The sequence below is a fragment of the Colletes latitarsis genome, chromosome 10 (assembly GCF_051014445.1).
Source record: "Colletes latitarsis isolate SP2378_abdomen chromosome 10, iyColLati1, whole genome shotgun sequence".
In the NCBI taxonomy this organism is placed as follows: Eukaryota; Metazoa; Arthropoda; class Insecta; order Hymenoptera; family Colletidae; genus Colletes; species Colletes latitarsis.
Genome location: NC_135143.1, coordinates 24,034,809 through 24,054,947, shown reverse-complemented (window position 1 = coordinate 24,054,947; position 20,139 = coordinate 24,034,809). Strand labels below are relative to the sequence as shown.

General features: G+C 42.6%; 2 protein-coding genes across 4 annotated transcripts; one reads left to right on the top strand and one right to left on the bottom strand.

Annotated features, from left to right (window-relative positions):
* The first annotated feature begins 367 nt into the window (after window positions 1-367).
* LOC143346082 (uronyl 2-sulfotransferase) lies at window positions 368-3,246 on the top strand. Its single transcript, XM_076773836.1, has 6 exons — window positions 368-791; window positions 1,215-1,424; window positions 2,316-2,476; window positions 2,621-2,695; window positions 2,852-3,012; window positions 3,092-3,246. The coding sequence occupies exons 1-6, from the start codon at window positions 636-638 to the stop codon at window positions 3,244-3,246; spliced, it is 918 nt and encodes a 305-aa protein (XP_076629951.1). The 5' UTR covers window positions 368-635.
* On the bottom strand, window positions 1,315-19,696 carry LOC143346977 (obg-like ATPase 1). Of its 3 annotated transcripts, none has more exons than XM_076775725.1 (11): window positions 19,562-19,696; window positions 17,526-17,707; window positions 11,572-11,632; window positions 9,812-9,939; window positions 9,273-9,448; window positions 7,204-7,281; window positions 7,030-7,127; window positions 6,750-6,890; window positions 5,266-5,362; window positions 5,076-5,198; window positions 1,315-4,998 (listed from the first exon to the last, which is right to left on the bottom strand). In XM_076775725.1, exons 2-11 carry the CDS (start codon window positions 17,704-17,706, stop codon window positions 4,888-4,890), a joined length of 1,194 nt encoding a protein of 397 aa, XP_076631840.1. In that variant the 5' UTR covers window position 17,707; window positions 19,562-19,696; the 3' UTR covers window positions 1,315-4,887. The 3 variants fall into 3 exon arrangements, with proteins under 3 accessions (XP_076631840.1, XP_076631841.1, XP_076631842.1); XM_076775726.1 differs by having other exon boundaries at window positions 19,520-19,603; XM_076775727.1 differs by lacking the exons at window positions 17,526-17,707; window positions 19,562-19,696 and adding an exon at window positions 12,182-17,418.
* Between the last annotated feature and the right edge of the window lie 443 nt (window positions 19,697-20,139).

The window sequence follows — 20,139 nt, the reverse complement described above, 5'->3', positions numbered from 1 at the left end:
TTGAGAAGGTATGACTATTATATAGGGGATATTAAAAATCAGCCATTGCTGAATTAAATGCGACTCGTGTTTAAGGTCGTTATTCCGATAAAAATTAAAATCCTCCAAAATCCCAAACTTCTTAGCACTAAATTTTGTTAATTATACATACGTAATAACATTTTATAAAGACGCTATTAAAATATCAATACAATTGCATTGAACAAATGTTATTCTCGTGTACGAAGACTCTCGCGGGTCATTGTAGGTAATTTACTACTTCTAAAGCAATCTGAATTTCAAATGTCAGAGAAAAGTGATTCATTAGCTGGTACGTATAGCGGATTAAATCCGTCGAATGGTTATCTGGAAAGTATGCATTTCTTATTCATAATTAATTAAATGGACATGGAAAAGTTGAGTTTCCCTTTTCACGAGATCTACACTTGGTGGGAGTTAAGGTGAAGATGTGGGGATCAAGCGGTACAGAGTCTCTGACCCACTGACATTCTCCTCAGTTTCTTAGTAGACACAACCGCCGCTAATTCGTGACTGAAAGTTCCGATGTCAGTAATCAGAACTATCGGTCGTACACTTTTCAAGAAAAAAGGGTTACATCCACCGTCGCAGTATCGCAAATCGTATCTCATTTTGACATGCGTCTGAACCGTAGCTTTTTAACCAGTGTCACTGTATGCTCGACGGTTCTATTCATTGTTTTAAGATCGAAATCCACGACAGAGTTCGATAATCATTCGGGAGACAATACAGAAAAACGTTATGCGAAGGAACAGGATATCAGTAATGGCCAGGTGAATTGTATTTAATAAATCTACAACGATTAACGACGAATCGAGTTCGCGAATCAGACGATTGGATACGTATTACGAAATAGTTAAATTTTCATGTAGAACGTTCTCGTCGATTTATCGTATTTTCAAATGCACTTTTTGGCAGAACTTTTCGGACGGTGCACTCCGATCGAGTTCAAACCGTGCTCGATGCAGTGAAAGTGCGTCAGCGAAGGATGTAATTGCTGGAAAGTGATCTTTCTTGTTTGCGATTTATAAACGGGTTCACCGGAAGTTGACCGCGATAATTAAGTAATGAGATAATCAAGGATCTTTCGAGTTACAAGGAATATTATTAATCCGTACCCATTTATCGTGTTGTATTAGATTAATAAAATTGTAGGCTCTATAACGTAATGATGGTCGTTAATGTGATTTACACAGACGTATCGGTACGTTACACCCTCGCTTGCGGAACTGGGTGTACGTAGGAGCATGTCCGAAATGAACAAGCACATCTTAATGTTAACACGCGTGCCCGACGCTGGGGCTGAGCTGTTGATCCTGATTTTACAGCGTTTACAGGGCTACAATGCTTTCAAACATATACGTTTGCCACCTGGCGACCATGGTCTTTTGTCGACATTGCAAGAGGTAAATTCCTGATGCATCATACCGCCAAGTTACATAGAGTTTCATTGCGAAAGTATATTTATGCTGCTATATACGGGGTTACACGACGCATCTCAGAATCTTTTCAATCGTTAATAGATAGTAATAGACATTCACTCGAATAATTGTGGCTACGATGATTGTGGAACGATAAAGCGAGAAACATGAATCAACGCGTGATTCATTGAACGTATAAATCCCCGGGGTATTTAATCACGGTGGTCGTTGCACTTTGCGTACACGTCAGAGTCGGTTTTCGGTGTTGCAATCGAAGTTGTACTACTTTCATCTGCCGAACTAAAGCGACAGACGCGAGAATTCCGGCTTGGAGCATATCCAGCCAATGTATCCAACGTGCTTCCGCGTAATGTAATGAGAAAGGTAATAAATATTAAAAGATTCGATGTATTTGGAGTATGGCGATCAATCACTCTGACGCTTTATATCGTCCGATTCTCGGTTATTTTAATTTGCAATTTGGCACATTGCGCGAAGCAAAGGTCGTTGAATCTGATTTTATATGCACGTATGGTCAGTATAATAAATTTATTTCATTAAAAAGGGATTTAAATTTAATTTTTACCGAATTGTATCGTAAACTTTTTTGCCGCGAAAGTATAAGCGAAATATATATTTTATAATTGGCAAGGAAGAATTTATCAATGTTACGTAACTGTTAATTTACTAGACGAGTTAGTCTACTTTAGGAATGCGTTCTCCAGCTAGTTTTCCCGTAATGCAGTAGCAAAATTATATAACGCAGCCACAATTAAGTTTCGTTTGTAACTATTTAGTATTTACGTTCCCGTAGTTTTTCCGTTACGCAAAATTCTGTTCGAGTTCACGATGAATGTGGATGGTATTGTTTCGCAGGAACTGTTAGTGGAAGAGATTACTAATATCATAAAACAGGAAGCGATTCCTTTAAGTTTCGACGGAAACGTTAGGTTTATAAGTTTCTCGAAATTTGGACGACAGGCTCCAACGTTTATATCTTTAGTGAGAAATCCCATGGGTGCTCAAAACTTACAGAGGTAAACAGTGTCATGCTTTTTTTCTTTTACAGAGTTTTCTATAAATTTTGCTAAGCAAAAAATACATTCTTTGCTACGGTGTACTAATAGCGGAGCAAAAGTTATCGCGTGTACGGCGATTACTCGTGTGCTTTCCTTTTTCAGGTATCGTGAGAAGCGAAAAACGATGCTTGAAAGTAGATCTATACCTACGTTTTGCGGACAGGATCCTCGCTGCTCGTGAGTATGTACATATACAATGGCGAGCATGAGCGTAAATGGAGAAAACGGTTGTATAATGTTTAACTCGATTCTCCTATTTATAAGCGCGTCGCTCTAAATAAGATTTATAGAGTTATTTTTATCTCTATCTTTCTATATAAATGAAATTTATAGAGAGATAAATAACAAATGGGCATTGCAACGGGCTAAAGCAAATATTATCGAATGGTATCCAGTCGTTGGCATTTTAGATTGCATGGAGCAGTCGATAAACTTGCTGGAACATAAATTTCCATATTTTTTTCGCGGTGCTAGGCAAATTTACAGAAAAATTCGTAAGTAATTAGATAAAACGGATATAATTGTATAAAATTTACACAGTTACAGTTTGTTACTCTGGTCTTTGTTATTTAGGACCGAAACAGAAGTACCTTTCTCAAATGTCGTTAACATTAGAACCAAGAGAAAGAGATATATTGTTCAGACTCTATGAAGATGAAATAGAGTTGTATCAGTGGCTGAAATATCGACTTTTCAACGAAACATCGTACGACGTTGTAGAAAATTAATATCCACAGAACGAAAAGTTGCCATGCCCCATTGATATCTAGTTTAAAACTGCACCAAAGATAACTATACTAAACATATTGTGGTAATGAATTCTTTTGATAATGAATGAAAGGCTGTTTTATACTGATTGTACCGAATCGAATTCGATTATAAAATATTTTTCAAGAAAAAAATCTAAATAGATATTATTCTTTTCGCCTGCCTTAATTATAGCGTTTCGAAAATCGTGGGTTTTTACAAAAACACATTTTCCGTTCCACGATGAATGTGTTTGTCGGTATAAAATGTGGCGTTACTCTTCTGTTACTAGAGGACTTAACAATAACTAACAAAATTTTATTAAATCCTACAAAACGATATATGTTAACTACTCGAAAACTGTGCAAGGAGTGTGTAACAAACGGTTGCTGAGGGAACAAAACATAAAGGTTTTCAAATGAACGTCCACTGTGCCGCCACAGGTATTTCATGATTTGAAACTGTGCCGCCACAAAAATGGTGTACGTGGCGCCATCTTCAGAGAGTGGTTAACCCTCCGGCGGGCACGTCCGTCAGTTTCGCGGCTTAATCTTTTGTCAAAAACTCTTTTTCCCGTGACCAGATCGACTTCGGACCTTTTTCTATTCCTCATTTGAAGGTTTTTCTATCTATTCGACCTAAAAGTTAAGATTTCATAATATCAACGCCGCATGAACGGAGTACGAAAAAAGGCGCGCTTGCCGGAGGGTTAACGCAGTGTTATTAGACCGGTGCTCAGAGGAAACTGTCCAAACATTTAACTAATGCACAGCCACGTGTACACGAACTTCGGGGATTTGAGAAAGAAGACAAACGTGAGCCTTCCCTTTTCGCCCTTTAAACAGTTGAAATCCCACATGCGTCAACTGGCATACGATTTCGAGTCTCGACTGCCTATCACATCGTAAACAAGGTACAAAATAAACCTATTGTTTAATGGGACTTCGTGATTCACGAATATAAATTCGTAAAATATCAGTGGTTTTAGTACACACGGTAACGCGTAACATTTCAAGCGCATTAGTTTTATTAATAGTAAGTGGTGATTGAATTTATTATTCACTTCTAAGTAAATGTATTTATAGAATAAATATGGAAAACATACAAATGAACATTCAAGAACACAAGTTACCGATCTCTTCTTTTACATTACCCTTTTTTTTTTCACTGGTAACCCAGAGCAATAGAAGCAGGATATTGTATTATAAAGCCACTATTATTTATTTACACCTAATAACTTTGAAACATAACTTTTTGTCGTTCCGTTTCGTTATGTAACACGAAACAAATGCTGTGATTGTTCCAACGGTAGTTATACCAACATCGATACGATAGAAGACTGCGATAAATTATTCAAGTCGCGGGAAGAAAGGATCTCCCTGTTTCTATGGTGTAATAAAGCATGTAAAAATAGTTACTCGGGTATCAAGTGTTGCTATAAAACTGTTGCTATCGTCATCGATGGTGGCACGTATCGTTCGGTGATAATGTAAAAAAGAAACACGTCAAGGGATATTGGTAAGCGATTTTGGCCGCTTCATACTTATGTCACGTGTGCAGCAAAACATGAGGATCATGTTGATGTACAAATGAACGAGCAACAACATGAGCAACGCGTGCCATCACTTTTTCTTCGCGTCTTTTAGTCCAGCGCCAGCGTTAAACTTGAAAAAGATGATATCCCCATCTTCGACAACGTAATTACGCCCCTGCTGTCTATATTTTCCAGCAGCCTGTCGCAGAATGAAAAGGCAAAAGTAACACTCGTACAAAAAATTAATAAAACATCGATGTTTACTGTAAGTATCACCTTCACTGCCGCTTCTGATCCTTCGTTTTTAAAATCGTCGTACTTCATGACTTCAGCCATAATGAATCCTTTCTCGAAGTCCGTGTGAATCTTTCCTGCAGCTTGGGGTGCTTTCGTGCCTTTCTGAAATATTATTAAACATCGAATGAACACACGGGGAAATCATCGCGCGACGTTCGTTTTTATTTACCTGAATCGTCCATGCCTTGACTTCGTCGTGCCCTGCCGTGAAGAAGTATTGCAACTGCAGTGCTTTGTATCCTTGAATGATGATCTTGTCGAGGGCGCTAAAAGTGAGAGACCGTGCGTTATTTGTAATCACGATTAAACTAAAAATTTAGTCTCAATTTTCATTCAAACTATTTGCTGGCGTCTATCTCTGAGTTTCCTTGTTGCTTGATAATCGTGCAAGATGCAAATTAAACGAGCTTCCCGGTTAATAACGCTGTACACAGACCATGCCCCACGAGATAGAAAAATAAGTTCGCGAATTCTTTAGTACGGTGTATTAGAAAAAAAAATAGTGGATTCTCGGTTGAAAAAAAGGGGTGGTCGAGAACAGGACTGCGGAATATGATTGTCTCGAACCGAATATCGTCTAATGACAGGGTACACGAGGGGAAGCCATCCTGTTCCGTGGATCCTGACGGACTTCGGGACTTCAGAGAATACACATAAAGCTGAACGACTTAATACCACAATTTTATCACTCTGACTCTGTCCGAGACCAGGTTCGACGTCTAAGTTATCTGCGGTCACGAAATAAAATCGCGGTATCTAGAAATCTTTCGTTTGTCCCCTGTGATTACCGAGCGAGCCAATCTTATGCGATCGTTCCGAGGGATCGAGAGAGTTTGCCGAAGAATTTCGATCTCTAACCATTGACCTGAGATCGTGGACGTTATTGGTGTGCACGATTCGATATTTCCTACGTCGTTTCCAATCGAACGATACCACCAACGGGTGCTTTCGCTTTTAAACAATCGTCGCTGTGTAGATTCGGATTTACAGGCGACACGAATATTTAAAACGAGCATAAACTCGAGCGAGCTTGCTGTACGCAGGATAAATTGATCTTGTTCACGAATGACCTACTAGCCAACTGAACCGGTTGGTCCTCGTTTCCACTCATCCCCTAGTTATACCGGTGTGCCCGGGAGGGCAGGAGGGGTTTTTATGCAATTTTACAAGAATTTGAATAGCCGTCCGTAAAAATATAATGCGCCACGCCAAAGATGCCGCAGTTTTTATTGGTCGTCCTACATGAGAGTGGGTCGAGTCTAGACGCTTGGACTGAACCCTTCATTATTATTACCGTTAGTAGATAACTCGGTGCATAGTTAAATGTGGGAACCCGACTTTCGTAGGGTTGGCGTCACGAATTTTACGAACGATCGTTTACCTTCCTAGCAACTTTTTACGGCTAGTATTCCGTAATTGGATAGGATTCGAATCTTTCAAATTATGCTATTCTAGCTCCTATTTTAGGATGCCAAATTCGCGTTGTACCGTGTAATCTAGTATAAATGTTCGCACAGTTTTCCATAGTTACAATAGATTAATCGTCACGTATACGTGATTGTGTAATAGAAATTTAAAGAGACAATTTGCTATTTACGGACACAGGTCGAATTCGATTGCCAGGAACTGTACGTTACAAATTAGGAACAGTACCTCGTAGCTTTCTGTTCTTCCAAATATTTAGCGCGTTCGGCTTCGTTCATGTCGGCAAGCTTGTTCTCGAAAGCGCCGCTAAAAGGGATCAAAACAGCTCCGGGGTCGTTCTTATCGACCCATTCCTTTATTTTGATTAACCTGAATATCATACCGAAACAGAGAATTAGATTTAAAACACCGAACAATGTTAAACATTCTGAAAAGATTATACGAATACGATGTAAGTACATTCAATGGATTAGAATATTTAAAAAATTAATTTCCCGCGCGTACATACCATTTGTTCTTTTTACGTATATAATCCTTTTCAGAGAGATTAACTAAGTAAATAACGGGCTTCGACGTGAGGAACAAATATTTGTTGAGAACTTCGATCTGGAACAAGCATCACGCTTTACAGCTGACTCTCAAAACACGAAGAAATCTATGTGCACGAGCATAGTAAACTTACGTCGGTGGCACTCCAATCGGCGAACCGGATGTGCTTTTTTTCGTCCACCATTACGCCTCTCACTTTCAACAGCGTGTCCTATGCAGAAAGAAACTTTTATGCACTTACGTTGTAGCGTCGGTGAATTTCGTTCTTTTTTTCCCCCCTCCCAAACATTCCCAATATGCAAATTTACTTTACTATCAATCAGAAGAAACCAACGTTCCGTTTAGTATTTAACCGCACGAGTACGCGCCGTTGAGTGGAATGATTCCGTGATCGTACCGTGATTAGAGGACTGTGCACACTCGCGAAACGTCGCTCCATTAGTTTAGCCGAGAGGACGAAGAGCCAACTTCGAACTCTCGAAAAGTTTTAGCAAATTGCAAAGTCTAGAACGAGGGAGAGATCGGAAATTGCCGTGGGTCAATCCACGGAAAGAGGGTAACTCGATTGATTCGTTCTAGGAACCAATGTACCGCTCTCTTTCTCTCTTCCTCTCAATTTTCTCGGTGATTTCGTCCAGGTTACGTAATATGCTCGCATTTACAACAGTTTCCCTCGCGTCTCGAAGAGAATAGTACAAGCAAACGAACCACTTGGCTCGATTCAATAAATGCTGATCAAACGTTCTTGGGCAAGATCGATTTTTGCCAAATACGATCTATATTCAACGATATACAGTGAATTCGCGAAATTGATCGCGACGTAACATCGTTTTGAGTTTTCCTAGAATATAGTCTTTTTTTCGAAGCGGTTGAAATTTGGGCAAAGTAATTTCATAGGTGCAGAAATTTTTCGACAAAATTAAAAAATTTGAAATCGTTCTAAAAAAAATATTTTCGGTTGCAGGGGGTCAATTAAAATCATTTTGGTCAATAGACATACCCCCGAATTCCTAGGCACTTTCGAGAAAAAAATTCGAGTAGATGTGAAATTTTTGGACAAAATTAAAAAATTTGAAATCGTTCTAAAAAAAATATTTTCGGTTGCAGGGGGTCAATTAAAATTATTTTGGTCAATAGACATACCCCCGAATTCCTAGGCACTTTCGAGAAAAAAATTCGAGTAGATGTGAAATTTTTGGACAAAATTAAAAAATTTAAAATCGTTCTAAAAAAATTATTTTTGGTTGCAGGAGTCAATTACAATCATTTTTGGTTAATAGACATACCCCCGAATTCCTAGGCACTTTCGAGAAAAAAATTCGAGTAGATGTGAAATTTTTGGACAAAATTAAAAAATTTGAAATCGTTCTAAAAAAATTATTTTTGATTGCAGGGGTCAATTACAATCATTTTTGGTTAATAGACATACCCCCGAATTCCTAGGCACTTTCGAGAAAAAAATTTGAGTAGATGTGAAATTTTTGGACAAAATTTAAAAATTTAAAATCGTTCTAAAAAAATTATTTTTGGTTGCAGGGGTCAATTACAATCATTTTTGGTTAATAGACATACCCCCGAATTCCTAGGCACTTTCGAGAAAAAAATTCGAGTAGATGTGAAATTTTTGGACAAAATTAAAAAATTTGAAATCGTTCTAAAAAAATTATTTTTGATTGCAGGGGTCAATTACAATCATTTTTGGTCAATAGACATACCCCCGAATTCCTACGCACTTTCGAGGAAAAAATTCTTTACCGAACATATGATGTATGGCCAGAAATGTTTCTGTAATTTCATTTTCTATGATAGGCCGAAGAAATACATTGACTGTAAGATCTACTCGTATACGTCGTCTGTGATTATATTCCTCGTTTGTATCATTTTATATGTAAGTATAGTTCAATTATCCGGTATATTTGATTTTCCAGTATTGCCTCAGTTCCGAGTATGCCGGATAATCGTCTAGTCACCTATACACCATTTATAATCTTCGCATAGTGAGATTTTTGAGAAATCTCTTCGAGCATTCCATGCATCGTTCGCAAGCGACGGCATCGATGCTTCGCATTCGAGAATTCAGTCACAATTACAAGTGCATGCTTTCATACGATGCACGATGGTGGAGGACAGATCGTGAGGATCGCGATAGATCACGATCGCGTTACGAGAGTATTGTATTTGATATAAAAAAATATTACTTACATATTCGGGCTTGAGTTTTTTATCGTTTCCGCGAACGACGAGCTTTTCCAATTTCTCGAGATGTACGTTCAAGAACTCGATGTCCTTCAGTCGCAGTTCCTCGCTGATGATCTCGAGATCCCTCACGGGATTCACGTCTCCCTCTATGTGGGTGACGTCGTCGTCGTCGAACGCTCCTGCAGTCGGTTGGAAAACAGAGTATTAACTAGCTTTTTAAAGATACGATCGATGAGAATCGGCGCGGTTCCGGGAAAACGGTTAACAAAAGCAATAAACGCGCGCCCCTGGTGCTAGCAAACTAACGCGTGCGTGTTGTGGAGATAAGTTGGTATCCGTAATTGCTCGTGCAGTACACGGAAGAAGTAAACATAGCGACAAACTAATCTTTCGATCTCATCGACGGGGAACGTTACCCCCCCTTAAAGTAATTGATTTTTATCAGTGGTCGTTTGTCCCGAACAATAACGTTTATACGCGCGAGAGATAAGCGACTGTTTACCCATCGGTAAACTACAGACGCGTGCATCGAAACTACTTACGACAGAGATGGAAAATGCCGTCGCAAGCGTTGATGTGCGAGAGGAAATTGTTTCCCAATCCTTGTCCCTCGGCGGCGCCTTTTACCAGCCCAGCGATGTCCACCACGTTCAAGAAGGCTGGAACTTTGCTGGAAAGCACGCGGAAAAGAAACGTTTCGCGTTACGAATCGTTCGTAGAGGCGCGAAAGAAGGAATCGTTTAGGTACACGTAATCCTTGCATTCGGAGTGCACGCGTCTAGAATCGAGACGAGGGTGTCGCAGCGACAACGAGCTGTATTTAAATGCTAATGCGAGTAGCCTCATTAAACAATTAGCCTTTGAAGAGAAGCACGTTGGTGAAATGAACAAGAAGAAGGGGAACGCCGCGTTAGGTGGCTTTCATTAGGCATTGTTGAATCATCCGACACGTGCCGGCAGTCGGACCGTGCAATGTCGTTGGCACGAGTGTTCCGGAGCGTTGGGTCGTGGGAGGCCAGAACGAACAGAGATGCTCTTTGATCTACCGTCGTTTCGCATTTTAATCCCTCGGAATTACCGGAATTGTCAACGAGCACGCGTCCCAGAGTAAACTAAACTCCTATCAGCCTTACATTTTATAATTACTCCTCGTTTATTTCGTTCTTTTGTTACTCGTTGCGATCGTCGAAGAATATTTCTTTCCCTCGATCGAACTCGTATATGCGCTTTGGCTTTTCGACCCTCCGGTGACTCTGCTGCTTCGTACATTCAATCTCTTCGTGTCAACGAGCCAGCATGATGACGCGCGACACGATAAACATGACTTTCATCGATAGTTACTCGCGCTGATGTACACCGCAGCACGCATACCGGTTTCCACGCGTTTCAACGAAACATCCATTATCCCACTTGACTAGCTTAGAATACGCGTTCAGGACTCCGATTAATTACTTTCCACGGCACGCATAGCCGCGAACTTTTGTCTTAACTCGAAAGAATTAAATCCATTTAAAGGGGGAAACCACTGTGACAAATGGAAATAAAAGCTATTTTCAAGAATTTTTTGGGGCTAATTTTGAAATTCTTTCTAATAAATGTTTAATGGTTTCGAAAGAACATTTCTCGAACTACTTCTCGTAAAAATTTCGTATGAAAATATTAATTATAATAGACACATTGGAAACGGGCGGACGTGTATTTTTCACTGCAAATTCTAAAACAAGGAATCGTGCAATTTTCTTAAACTATAAGACAGTAGCTTTAGTTGCGCGTAGGGATTTATACAAATAATAATTTATTATAAAATGGTGGAACTTTGACTCAAGACTTGCCTCTAAAAATAAATATTAACCGTCGACAGTTTATTTCACAAATTCATTTTAAACTGGAAGAAGGTCGTCCACGCTTATGTTTTCACGCGATTTTATCTACGTAATTTCACTATGTAATTCCGGATGGAAAAAATAAAAGAGCGACTATGAAATACTGTCTTAAAGGGACATTGCAAAGCAAGCGAAGAAAAGGGATATGTAAAGTCGGTCGACGGTTCAACATGGACTCCGTGTCGCGTAGACGAATTTAGATCAATCTGCATTGCAGATCACGTACCGTTTCCTCCCTGCCTTGTCCCTAGCTCGCGAAAATAAAAGCGAAGAAGTATGGAAATGCCAATGGTTATTCCAACTCGTTTCCCCGTCGCGAGGGTGCATTTCCAGATAGACACGTTGCTTTCTTTCGGTAATACGGTAACACGTTCCAGACGTTCATTTATCGTTGCTACGGAACAATATTTACTACTCACCTAGCCGGTTTGAAATATTCGCACAGATAATCGAACCTTGCGTCGGGTACGGGCACGCGACGTGCTGGAAAACAAGAAGAACAGTTAGACTTTGGGCAGAGAAGAATATCGCAATTAAATTTTTCAATAATTATAGATTTATCGATTACGTAAACGTTCGTTTATTCGATCGAGATACAAGTCACATTTTAAATATCATTCGATTGAATTCAATTATCCGACTCGTCGTCGCTCGGATCCTGGAAAGTTTGCGTCGGCGATGTCCGTCGGAACGTAATAAGAACCGACTGATGAGGATAGACGCTGCCTAACACGGACAAGTGTTTACTGATTCTATGCGATTTGTCGCTGTTACAATCCAGATGTACAGGAACTTTTAAGAAAGGGTTGCGTTTCTTCTTTATGGCGCGAGTCGCTACTTTTATAATCTTATCGCGTTTGAAGATTTTACTGCGAGCCGCCTCGTAGATCTCGATTTCTTTCAAGGCACAGGAGACGTTTCGAGTTTTCAAGTACACGCCAATGTAAATTGCAGCGGTAACGGAGGGCGTTAAGCCCGGCAGTTTCGGACGAATTACGCTGACCTGATTTACGGCTTCGACTATTACCTTCGCGACCGTTTGCTCCAAGAAACCGAGCCGAGGTAAATGTTTCACGTCGATCGCCGGTAGCGTGTACAGAAATTTAACATCGACGTTCGCGTATTTCTCGCAACGCTCTAGAAATTTGTCGCGACATTCCTCCGTGCAAAACAGGTACGCCTTGTCTTTATATAAAACGCCTATGCTCGGTTTTCCAGATACGAGTTTACGATTCGGTAGATTGTCGACGTAGGTGACCAAACAGAAGCCTTTGATTCGCAGACGCGTAGCCCAACAGGGGTGTTGCGCGTCGACCGTTTCCGTCAAAATACGAGGACGATCTTCCGGCAAACGTGCCGTATTTATCGGTGGAAGGTGCCTTTGTGGATCTCGAACGAAATCGTTCGTGTGTTGAGGGCAGATCCAATAGAAATGTTCCCTGAATTGAACCATTCCTCGATGATCCGGCGGAGGTCCAGACGTCTTCATAATATTCTTATAAAACAAACAGAGAGGACAGTAAGATTCGAATCGGCTTTGTCGTTGTTTAAACTCGTAGGGCGAAACGTTCATAAACGTTAAATCGTGACATTTGTCGTAATCGCTTTCGCGAAAATACAATCTGATGCGTTCGTATCTCGAGCATATCTCTCGATCGGCTCGCGTCCATATATGCCACGTACTTTTGGTGGCGTCGACTTCGATCACGTTCTGCGTGAATTTCTTCAACCAGTCGCGATATTTCTCTTGGTCGACGTCCCAGCTCGCGTAACGATGCGCCAAAAATTTGTCAGAAAAATTTTGTTTTAGCGGTCTATCCGTCCCGTCGGTGTCCCGCGACGAACAGTCTAAACAAAACGCCAGGTGCGCTTTGAGATCGAGCACGATCGTCGGTTGACTGCCAAGGAACGTTAATTCTTCGTACTCTTTGCGATTCGCGGGGAAACCGTCCAGCACGAAACCCTGAGAGGTCGATCGAGGATCGATGGTATACGTTTCGACGGCGCTGGCCAAAGATTCTTCAGGGGCAAGGTGACCCTGTCGAAGACGAGATTCCGCCAGTTCTGTTGACTCCGTCCAGGGTAAATGTTTCAAAACATGGCGCAGAGCCACGCCTCTAGTTACCACCTTGACGCCGTATGTTTTTGCGACTCGATTCGCCAGCGTCGTCTTTCCACACTTCGGTGGGCCGATGATGGAAAGTCGAAACGGAACGACTGGCGAGCAAGAATCCTGTTCGAGGTATTTAAACGGATTCTTCAAAAATCTGGAACGAGCGTCTTTGCCGCCGAGGAAGTATATGAATTGCCGATGTATCACCGGATAAATCTCTTGCTGGGCCTCTAACGGCAGAAACATCTGCAGAGGAATTTTATTTTCGTGCAACTGCACCGGACACCAGCGGCCAAACGAACTTTGAAGACAGTGACCGCAGTCGAGGAGCATTCCGGCTGTCTCCAGATCAACCGTGTACGTATTCTCTAGAACAGAAATATCTCGATTAGCGTAAGGCGTGAGAATCTTCATAGCTTGCAAAAGAACCTCTTTCGAAGTTCGTTCCCCGTCGAGCACCACGTACGGTATCGTTTCGTTCTCCAACGCGTTCCGCACGGCGTCGATCATTTCGATATCGTTGTCGAACATTTTTTCGAACTCCCGCTCGATTCTTTGCTTCGCGGTCTCGAAATTCTCCCAATCGGTAAAAAGTACAGGTTCAGGATTCTCTTCTCGCCAAGTTTCTTCGAGTTCGAGCCGCTTACTCTCTATTATCTCTGGATCGATATCGTCGTCGAGCGTACATTCTTCGTCGTCTTCTGCCGAATATGAAAATTCCTCGCCTCTTTTCATACGCAAGTCGTCGATCGTTTCGTTCAGTATCTTCTCGATCCATGTTTCTTTATCCTTCTGGTAACGATCGAGTTCCTCTACGTAGCGCAAATACTCGACGCGTTTTTTCTTTTCCAGCGTTTCCTGCCAGGACTTGAGTAATTCGGGCATTACCCTTTCGTACGCTTTGTCTTTACCGCAACGGAGTTGTATTATTATCTCAGGTACAGCGTAGGTTTTCAGCGCAGTCTCTACGTCCTCCGGACAACTGGGAAATTGCTCGAACACGATACCGTGTAAGTTATAAAGTCCTTCGAAAAATCTCAATAAACACTCGCGAATCATCGGTTTGGGAAGAACACCTCCTGTTCTCCAGTAGCGTCGAACGAAGGTTTGCACCGTGGCGGCGTCGATGATATATTTTATATCGTTTAAATCTTCCGGCAATTCTACCTCTTCCGAAAAATCCTCGGGTGAAATCAGAACCGCTCTGCGACTGAGTGGCAACATTGCTCGGCTCTTCGTGTACGCAGTGAAACAGTTGAAGTAATCGACGCGAACCAAGCCATACTCTCGAGATATCGCATCGGCTAACGTACTCTTTCCGCTTCCTGGTGGGCCAACAATGCTGACGCGAAGGGGTGGAATAGTAGACAATGGTTTCTGAAAAGGTAGAGACAACGACTGTGGACTACGTAGGAATTCCTCGAGAGCCGTAGCGCTGGAGAGAAAATAAACTTTATTCATAAAGACGGCCGCGAAGTCTTCTTTACCTTTCCAGAAAGTATTATACTTTAACAGGGCTACGGGACAATAGTAATTAGTGTCACCAAACCGACGACTGTCCTCTTTAACGTCCAAGTCCATGGCTCGTCCTTCGTCTTCCGGTGCATCCTGTTCCCCTACGATTTCTGTGTTATCAGTCATAGCTATGAACTCTGCAATGTCTTTTTCTCTTTCCTTTTCCTCGTCGCTCATAATCCTAGCTTTATCCCTGTAACGATTTTTAATATTTTCGATCACGTACTTGGAGACATTATCGATTTTGCTCAGGTTACAAGTAACCAAATTTTTGCAAGCATTCGCCACGGTTTCCTTCATTTCTTCCCACTCCAGTTCAAACTGTTGAATGTGCCGAATATATTCTACCAGTCCTTGAGTTTCTTCTTCCTCCCCTTCGTCGTCTTCGTTCATATTTATACTATTTTCCATGTATTCCGTACCTTCCCCCAGTTCCTCGTGCGATTTCTGTTCGACGTCGTGAATGCTGCGCCATTTGGACAACAAATATTCGTACGGCTCCTCGTCGAACAAGAGAATCGCATCTTCGAACACAATCTTTTGATCCTCGACGATCATTTTCCAGTTATCGATGTCAAGGCACATGCCATCCACGACGTAACCACCGTCTCTCCATACATTTACATCTATCTCCTCTTTCGATATATCCTGTATATTTTTTATAATCGCATTGGTATCCTCTTCTATGTTGCTACAAATGGACGAACCAAAGAGACTGCACGAATTAACATCATCCTCGTGCGCGTTTATTATCGTGCCTCCAAAGACACGCGCTAACGTTTTACATAAATCGGATTTACCGGAATACTTGGGCCCGAACACTACGATTTTACACGTCGGTCGAGGCGAGAACGGAAGTAAAAAAGTTCTCGGATTCTCGATAAATAGTTCAGTCGCCTCCAACGACGAGAGAAAAAAAATATAGTTCATGAATCTTACAGCATATTTCGACAACCCTTCCACGGTCCTTCCTCTGGTTAATTCGACCGGGCAAAGAAAGTTCCAAGGCGACAATCCCCAAGGATATGCAGGCGAAACGGTTTCTCTGTTCGTTAGATATTGAAACGCTTCTTCGTTCGATTTACCTTCGAATTCGTTCATTGGATCGGACGTCGTTGGCGACTCGTCGCTGTATTTAAACGCGACAGGATCCATTAATCTCTTTGGAATAATCACCCCTGTAACCGGCAACGTGCACAAACGTGCAATCGTGATTTGAAACATACGCAATATCGACGCGCGGCCATCGACGCGTATTACGTTTTGCGGATTATGCAACAGAATCCATTTCTCGATGGCGGGTATCGCGAAGCGTTTGTACAATTTGCATTGCGTCTCGACGTTCGATTTCCGGTCGGCGAGCCGCTTTAACAAATACTTGCTTTGGTGTTCGTCCAAAATTCGCTCCTTGTTCATCAGTTCCCGGTAAAATTCGAATGAAACGTTCCTATCGTCGGATAACGACATATCGATATTTCTGTTCATCCCCGCGTGGCTGGTGTCTATGATGCGACCAGTTGCTGCGTTTATGCGAAAATGTCCACGCTTCCTCGTCGCGTCCGTATCCGGGCATATCGCGTAGACGATGATCGATGGCTTTACAGGCCACGTTGTGAATATTTCTTCGACCTGATTGAAAATAACACTCTCGTAATTAGGTTCAACCGTGCACGTCTTATTCTTGATTCGTTCATCGGACGAAATTGTAGTTCGTTCGCTTTCTTCAAGATCGGTCGTTGCGCCGCATATTCTTTCGAACGACGACCCGAAAAATTTCGCGTAATTCTGAGCGAAATGTCGATCGTTCGAGTCTTTGTCCGGGTTACTTGCATAGGACGAATAGTCCAGTATCTCGTTTGGAATCAGTGGCAAACCTTCCACAACGTAACCTCTGTGAAGCACGTCCCTTTTATTGATCCTGTTCTCTATCAAGTTCACGATAATATCTGGGCCCAAGCATTCGCCTGCCTTTAAAATGTCTGCGATAATTTTACCTTTCTCGGTCCCTTGCTCGATCTCCTGTTTCACGAGTTGCGATTGAGATATTAAAACGCAATTCCAAGCGTCGGCGATCATGGTCGCGAGCTCGATGGTGTTTAGATCCGGTTTCCCAAAAATGGCGAAACACGTTGGTTTGCTTTCGAGGTATTTTTGCTTCGCGTCGGTCTCGCAAAAGGGATCGCGAGACGCGTACGGTTGCTCGGAAGATTCAAAATGGGGTTGGACGTTCCCATACTGTCTCGATTGGCACTTTGCGGCGAATCTGTCGAACGGATTCGCATCTTCGTGGAAAGCATAGTAAGCGTTTGCTTTCGGGTACACGCAGCCGTGCGGTTTCGGCCACGAAGGAACGTACTCTTTGCGAGGATATCCCTTAACGAAAGGGAAGAAACTCTTTTTTATGATGAACGAGGCGCTCGCGTAAAACTTGTCGCCATCGTCTTCGCGTCTGTCGCGCCTTTCGCGACTCGAGGTTCCATCGCACATCGCTGGATATTAATAAAAAGCTTATTTTGAGGTTCGCTGTGTAACCTGTCTTGGTAGAATTGCAAACAAATGACAATTAATAGTGGACAGGTTAATAGCTCGTAACAATGTTTTTCGAACTCGTGTAAAAGTAAATTGACTGGAATACGCGAAACGGTGATAGATTTACGCTATTTTTTAAGTAAATTGAACGAAATTAAATACACTATTTGTAGAGCAAAGGCAAGACAAAAATGCGTAATGAATGTAGATACTTATTTTCATTGGGATCGATGGTGCAGAATGGGAAATTTTCAGCAGCTGCCTGGCTTTTGGTGAGAACGTTGAAGAAAGTTGATTTCCCTACGTTCGGTATGCCTACTATTCCAACTTTTAAATTGGTACCCACACGGCCGATAAGTGGTTTCCTCTCAGGCTCCTCAACTTTCTTTGGCGCCATTCTAGGGAAGAACATATTATCCATTATTATCGAACCTGTTCTAATCAGGTTTTATTATCGCGTTGCGGTTTTAAAAGTATTAAATTATCGCTGTCGGGTAAAAACTAGTTCTAGTACGCGCGTCTGTTGTTATCGATAGACGATTGACTCAGGGATGGAGAGCCTTTTGGCACTGGATTGTTACAAATTAATCTTTTTCCTTTACTTTTAGTCCACGTTTCCTTTTTTACGTTTATTACAATCGATTAAAATGTACGATTTACGAAAGTAGACGATACGCGATTGATAAAACGTGCCAATAGGCCGCACCGAACAGCTTGAAAGGCTGCGGGTTCCTCATCCCTGATCGAGCTCCTCACGGCATTGCCGGTCCACGGTGTTCCTCCGGCGCTGATCTCTCTTTGTTCGCAGCCTGCAAACTGACGCACAGCATGCAAAAACGAATGGGAGGGGGGATATCAGTTTGCATGGATAGAAATGAAAATGACCCAACATGGATCGACCACGCCCTTGTTCCTCCAACCCTCGGAATCTTTAAGAGTCCCAGCATGGTTTGCGTGTACGTGTAATGCCCCCGGCCCCGTGATGGTTGAAACAGAACCAAGCCGAGTCGGCTTCTCGAGCATCGGGTCGCTTTCGAGCGCTAGGGGTGACTAATTATATTAATGCGGACGGCACATCAAGCGATTGCTGTATTTACCGCGAGATTGCCCCCCTTCTTACTTCTCGTCCACCAATGTACAACGGCCCGCGCCATATCAAAGGACGAAGCAGGTACGAGACGCCCGCGGGAGGCGCAGGGGTAGCGGGAGGGGGGGCTGGCCGAAGGAAAGTGCGGAGAAGCGAATTCGAGAGAGAAGAGGGCCGAGGTGGATTCACCGAGCAAAGATGCGAGGGAGGAGGAATACGCTGGGCGAGGGGTCCGACGATTACTGGGCACCAAAGCCGCGAATCACCGGCATCACGCCGGGAATCTGCAACCGCGCCCCAGGCCGCCAATCCGCCACCGACTTCGCGGTTCTTCTTCGTCCCCTTTCTTCTCGTTCAGCTCCTTCAATCGTTCCCTCCCTTTTCCGTTCCTTTTCTTAACCATCGCCCGGGCCTTCCTCTCTTTCCTTCATTCCGAACTATCTAGTCTTCGGGACGGTTTAACGCGAAACTGCCGGCACCTCTCGTCATTCTTCATCGCGGTCCCCAGGAAATTTGAAAATTACGATAATGGAGGAGAAGAGGAGAGAGACCCGTCCGCGATGCTACTCGAGAGTCGGTCGAGAGTCGCTTTGACGCCGCGGCATCAACCCCCTCCCCCCAACCCTTCACGGAACCTGATTCGCTGCCGCGGTTCGCGTTCTGCGAATCGATTGCTCGTGCTCGATACCGTTTATACGAGACTAGACGCTCGAGAGCAATCGAACCGCCGATTAAGTATTTACATAAAATATCGAGTGCAAGTTTATAAGGTTTGAACGATCTGCGTATCATTAGTGCGAGCACGGGCCGTCGAGGACGCTTCGGGTTACAGCCGCGTTGCACAGTGCTGCCTCGTAACACTCGGTTCTCGAAACACGCGTAGCTGCACACTGAAACTTAACCTCACTTTTTCGAAGAAACGAAGTTGCTCGCGGATTGCTAACGTTAACAATTACGCATTTTTTATCCGTCGATGTTGTCGCAACGGGCGCAAGCTCGTATGTACACTCTGTGTATACTTTCGTAACATCGCGACTGGCGTCGTACAATTTTTGCATGCATCTACGTTACCTGCCTTCTATGAAAATCACAGTAACATCTATGACAATCGAATAGTACTCACTCGCTACATAAATGTATCGATGACTGAAGTTTGTTTAAATACCTTTTATATCGTTGATACTTTGACGAAGTAAATATCACTGTACAATGCGTGGCACGGAAAAGAACACAGCACCACAGTGACGTCACGCGTTCGACCGGCCTCCGGCTTGGAAACAGACAGCTACTTTACCGTCGGAGAATCCGTGTCGCGTTTAAATTCATTGAAAAAAACAGCCGATAGAGGAACAAAGTGAAAACGGGATGATGTAACCTAAACTATGTATAATATCAATAAATACTTGGACGCGTTTCAAAATTAATGTTTCCTTTTGGTTATTTCGTTTCGGTGTTTCGGTACACGTCGCTCTATAATCTCCGTAAAACGAGGCTCCGGTTGATTCCAATGATTGCGTCCCGGCGAAGTCGTCCGTCCGCAGGCAAGTTCATCGTAATTCTAGGAATAGCTTTACAAAATGAAATGCCACCTTTAATCTCTCATAGAAAAAGGGGTCATTAAAGAGGGTTGATTGCAACGTTTTCGTGGAAATCATAAACACGCACATTGCTCTCGAACTTTAAAACCCTTCCAGAAAAAAAACCACGCTTCTGATTGAATCGTGCCGCTGCACAGTGGGGTAT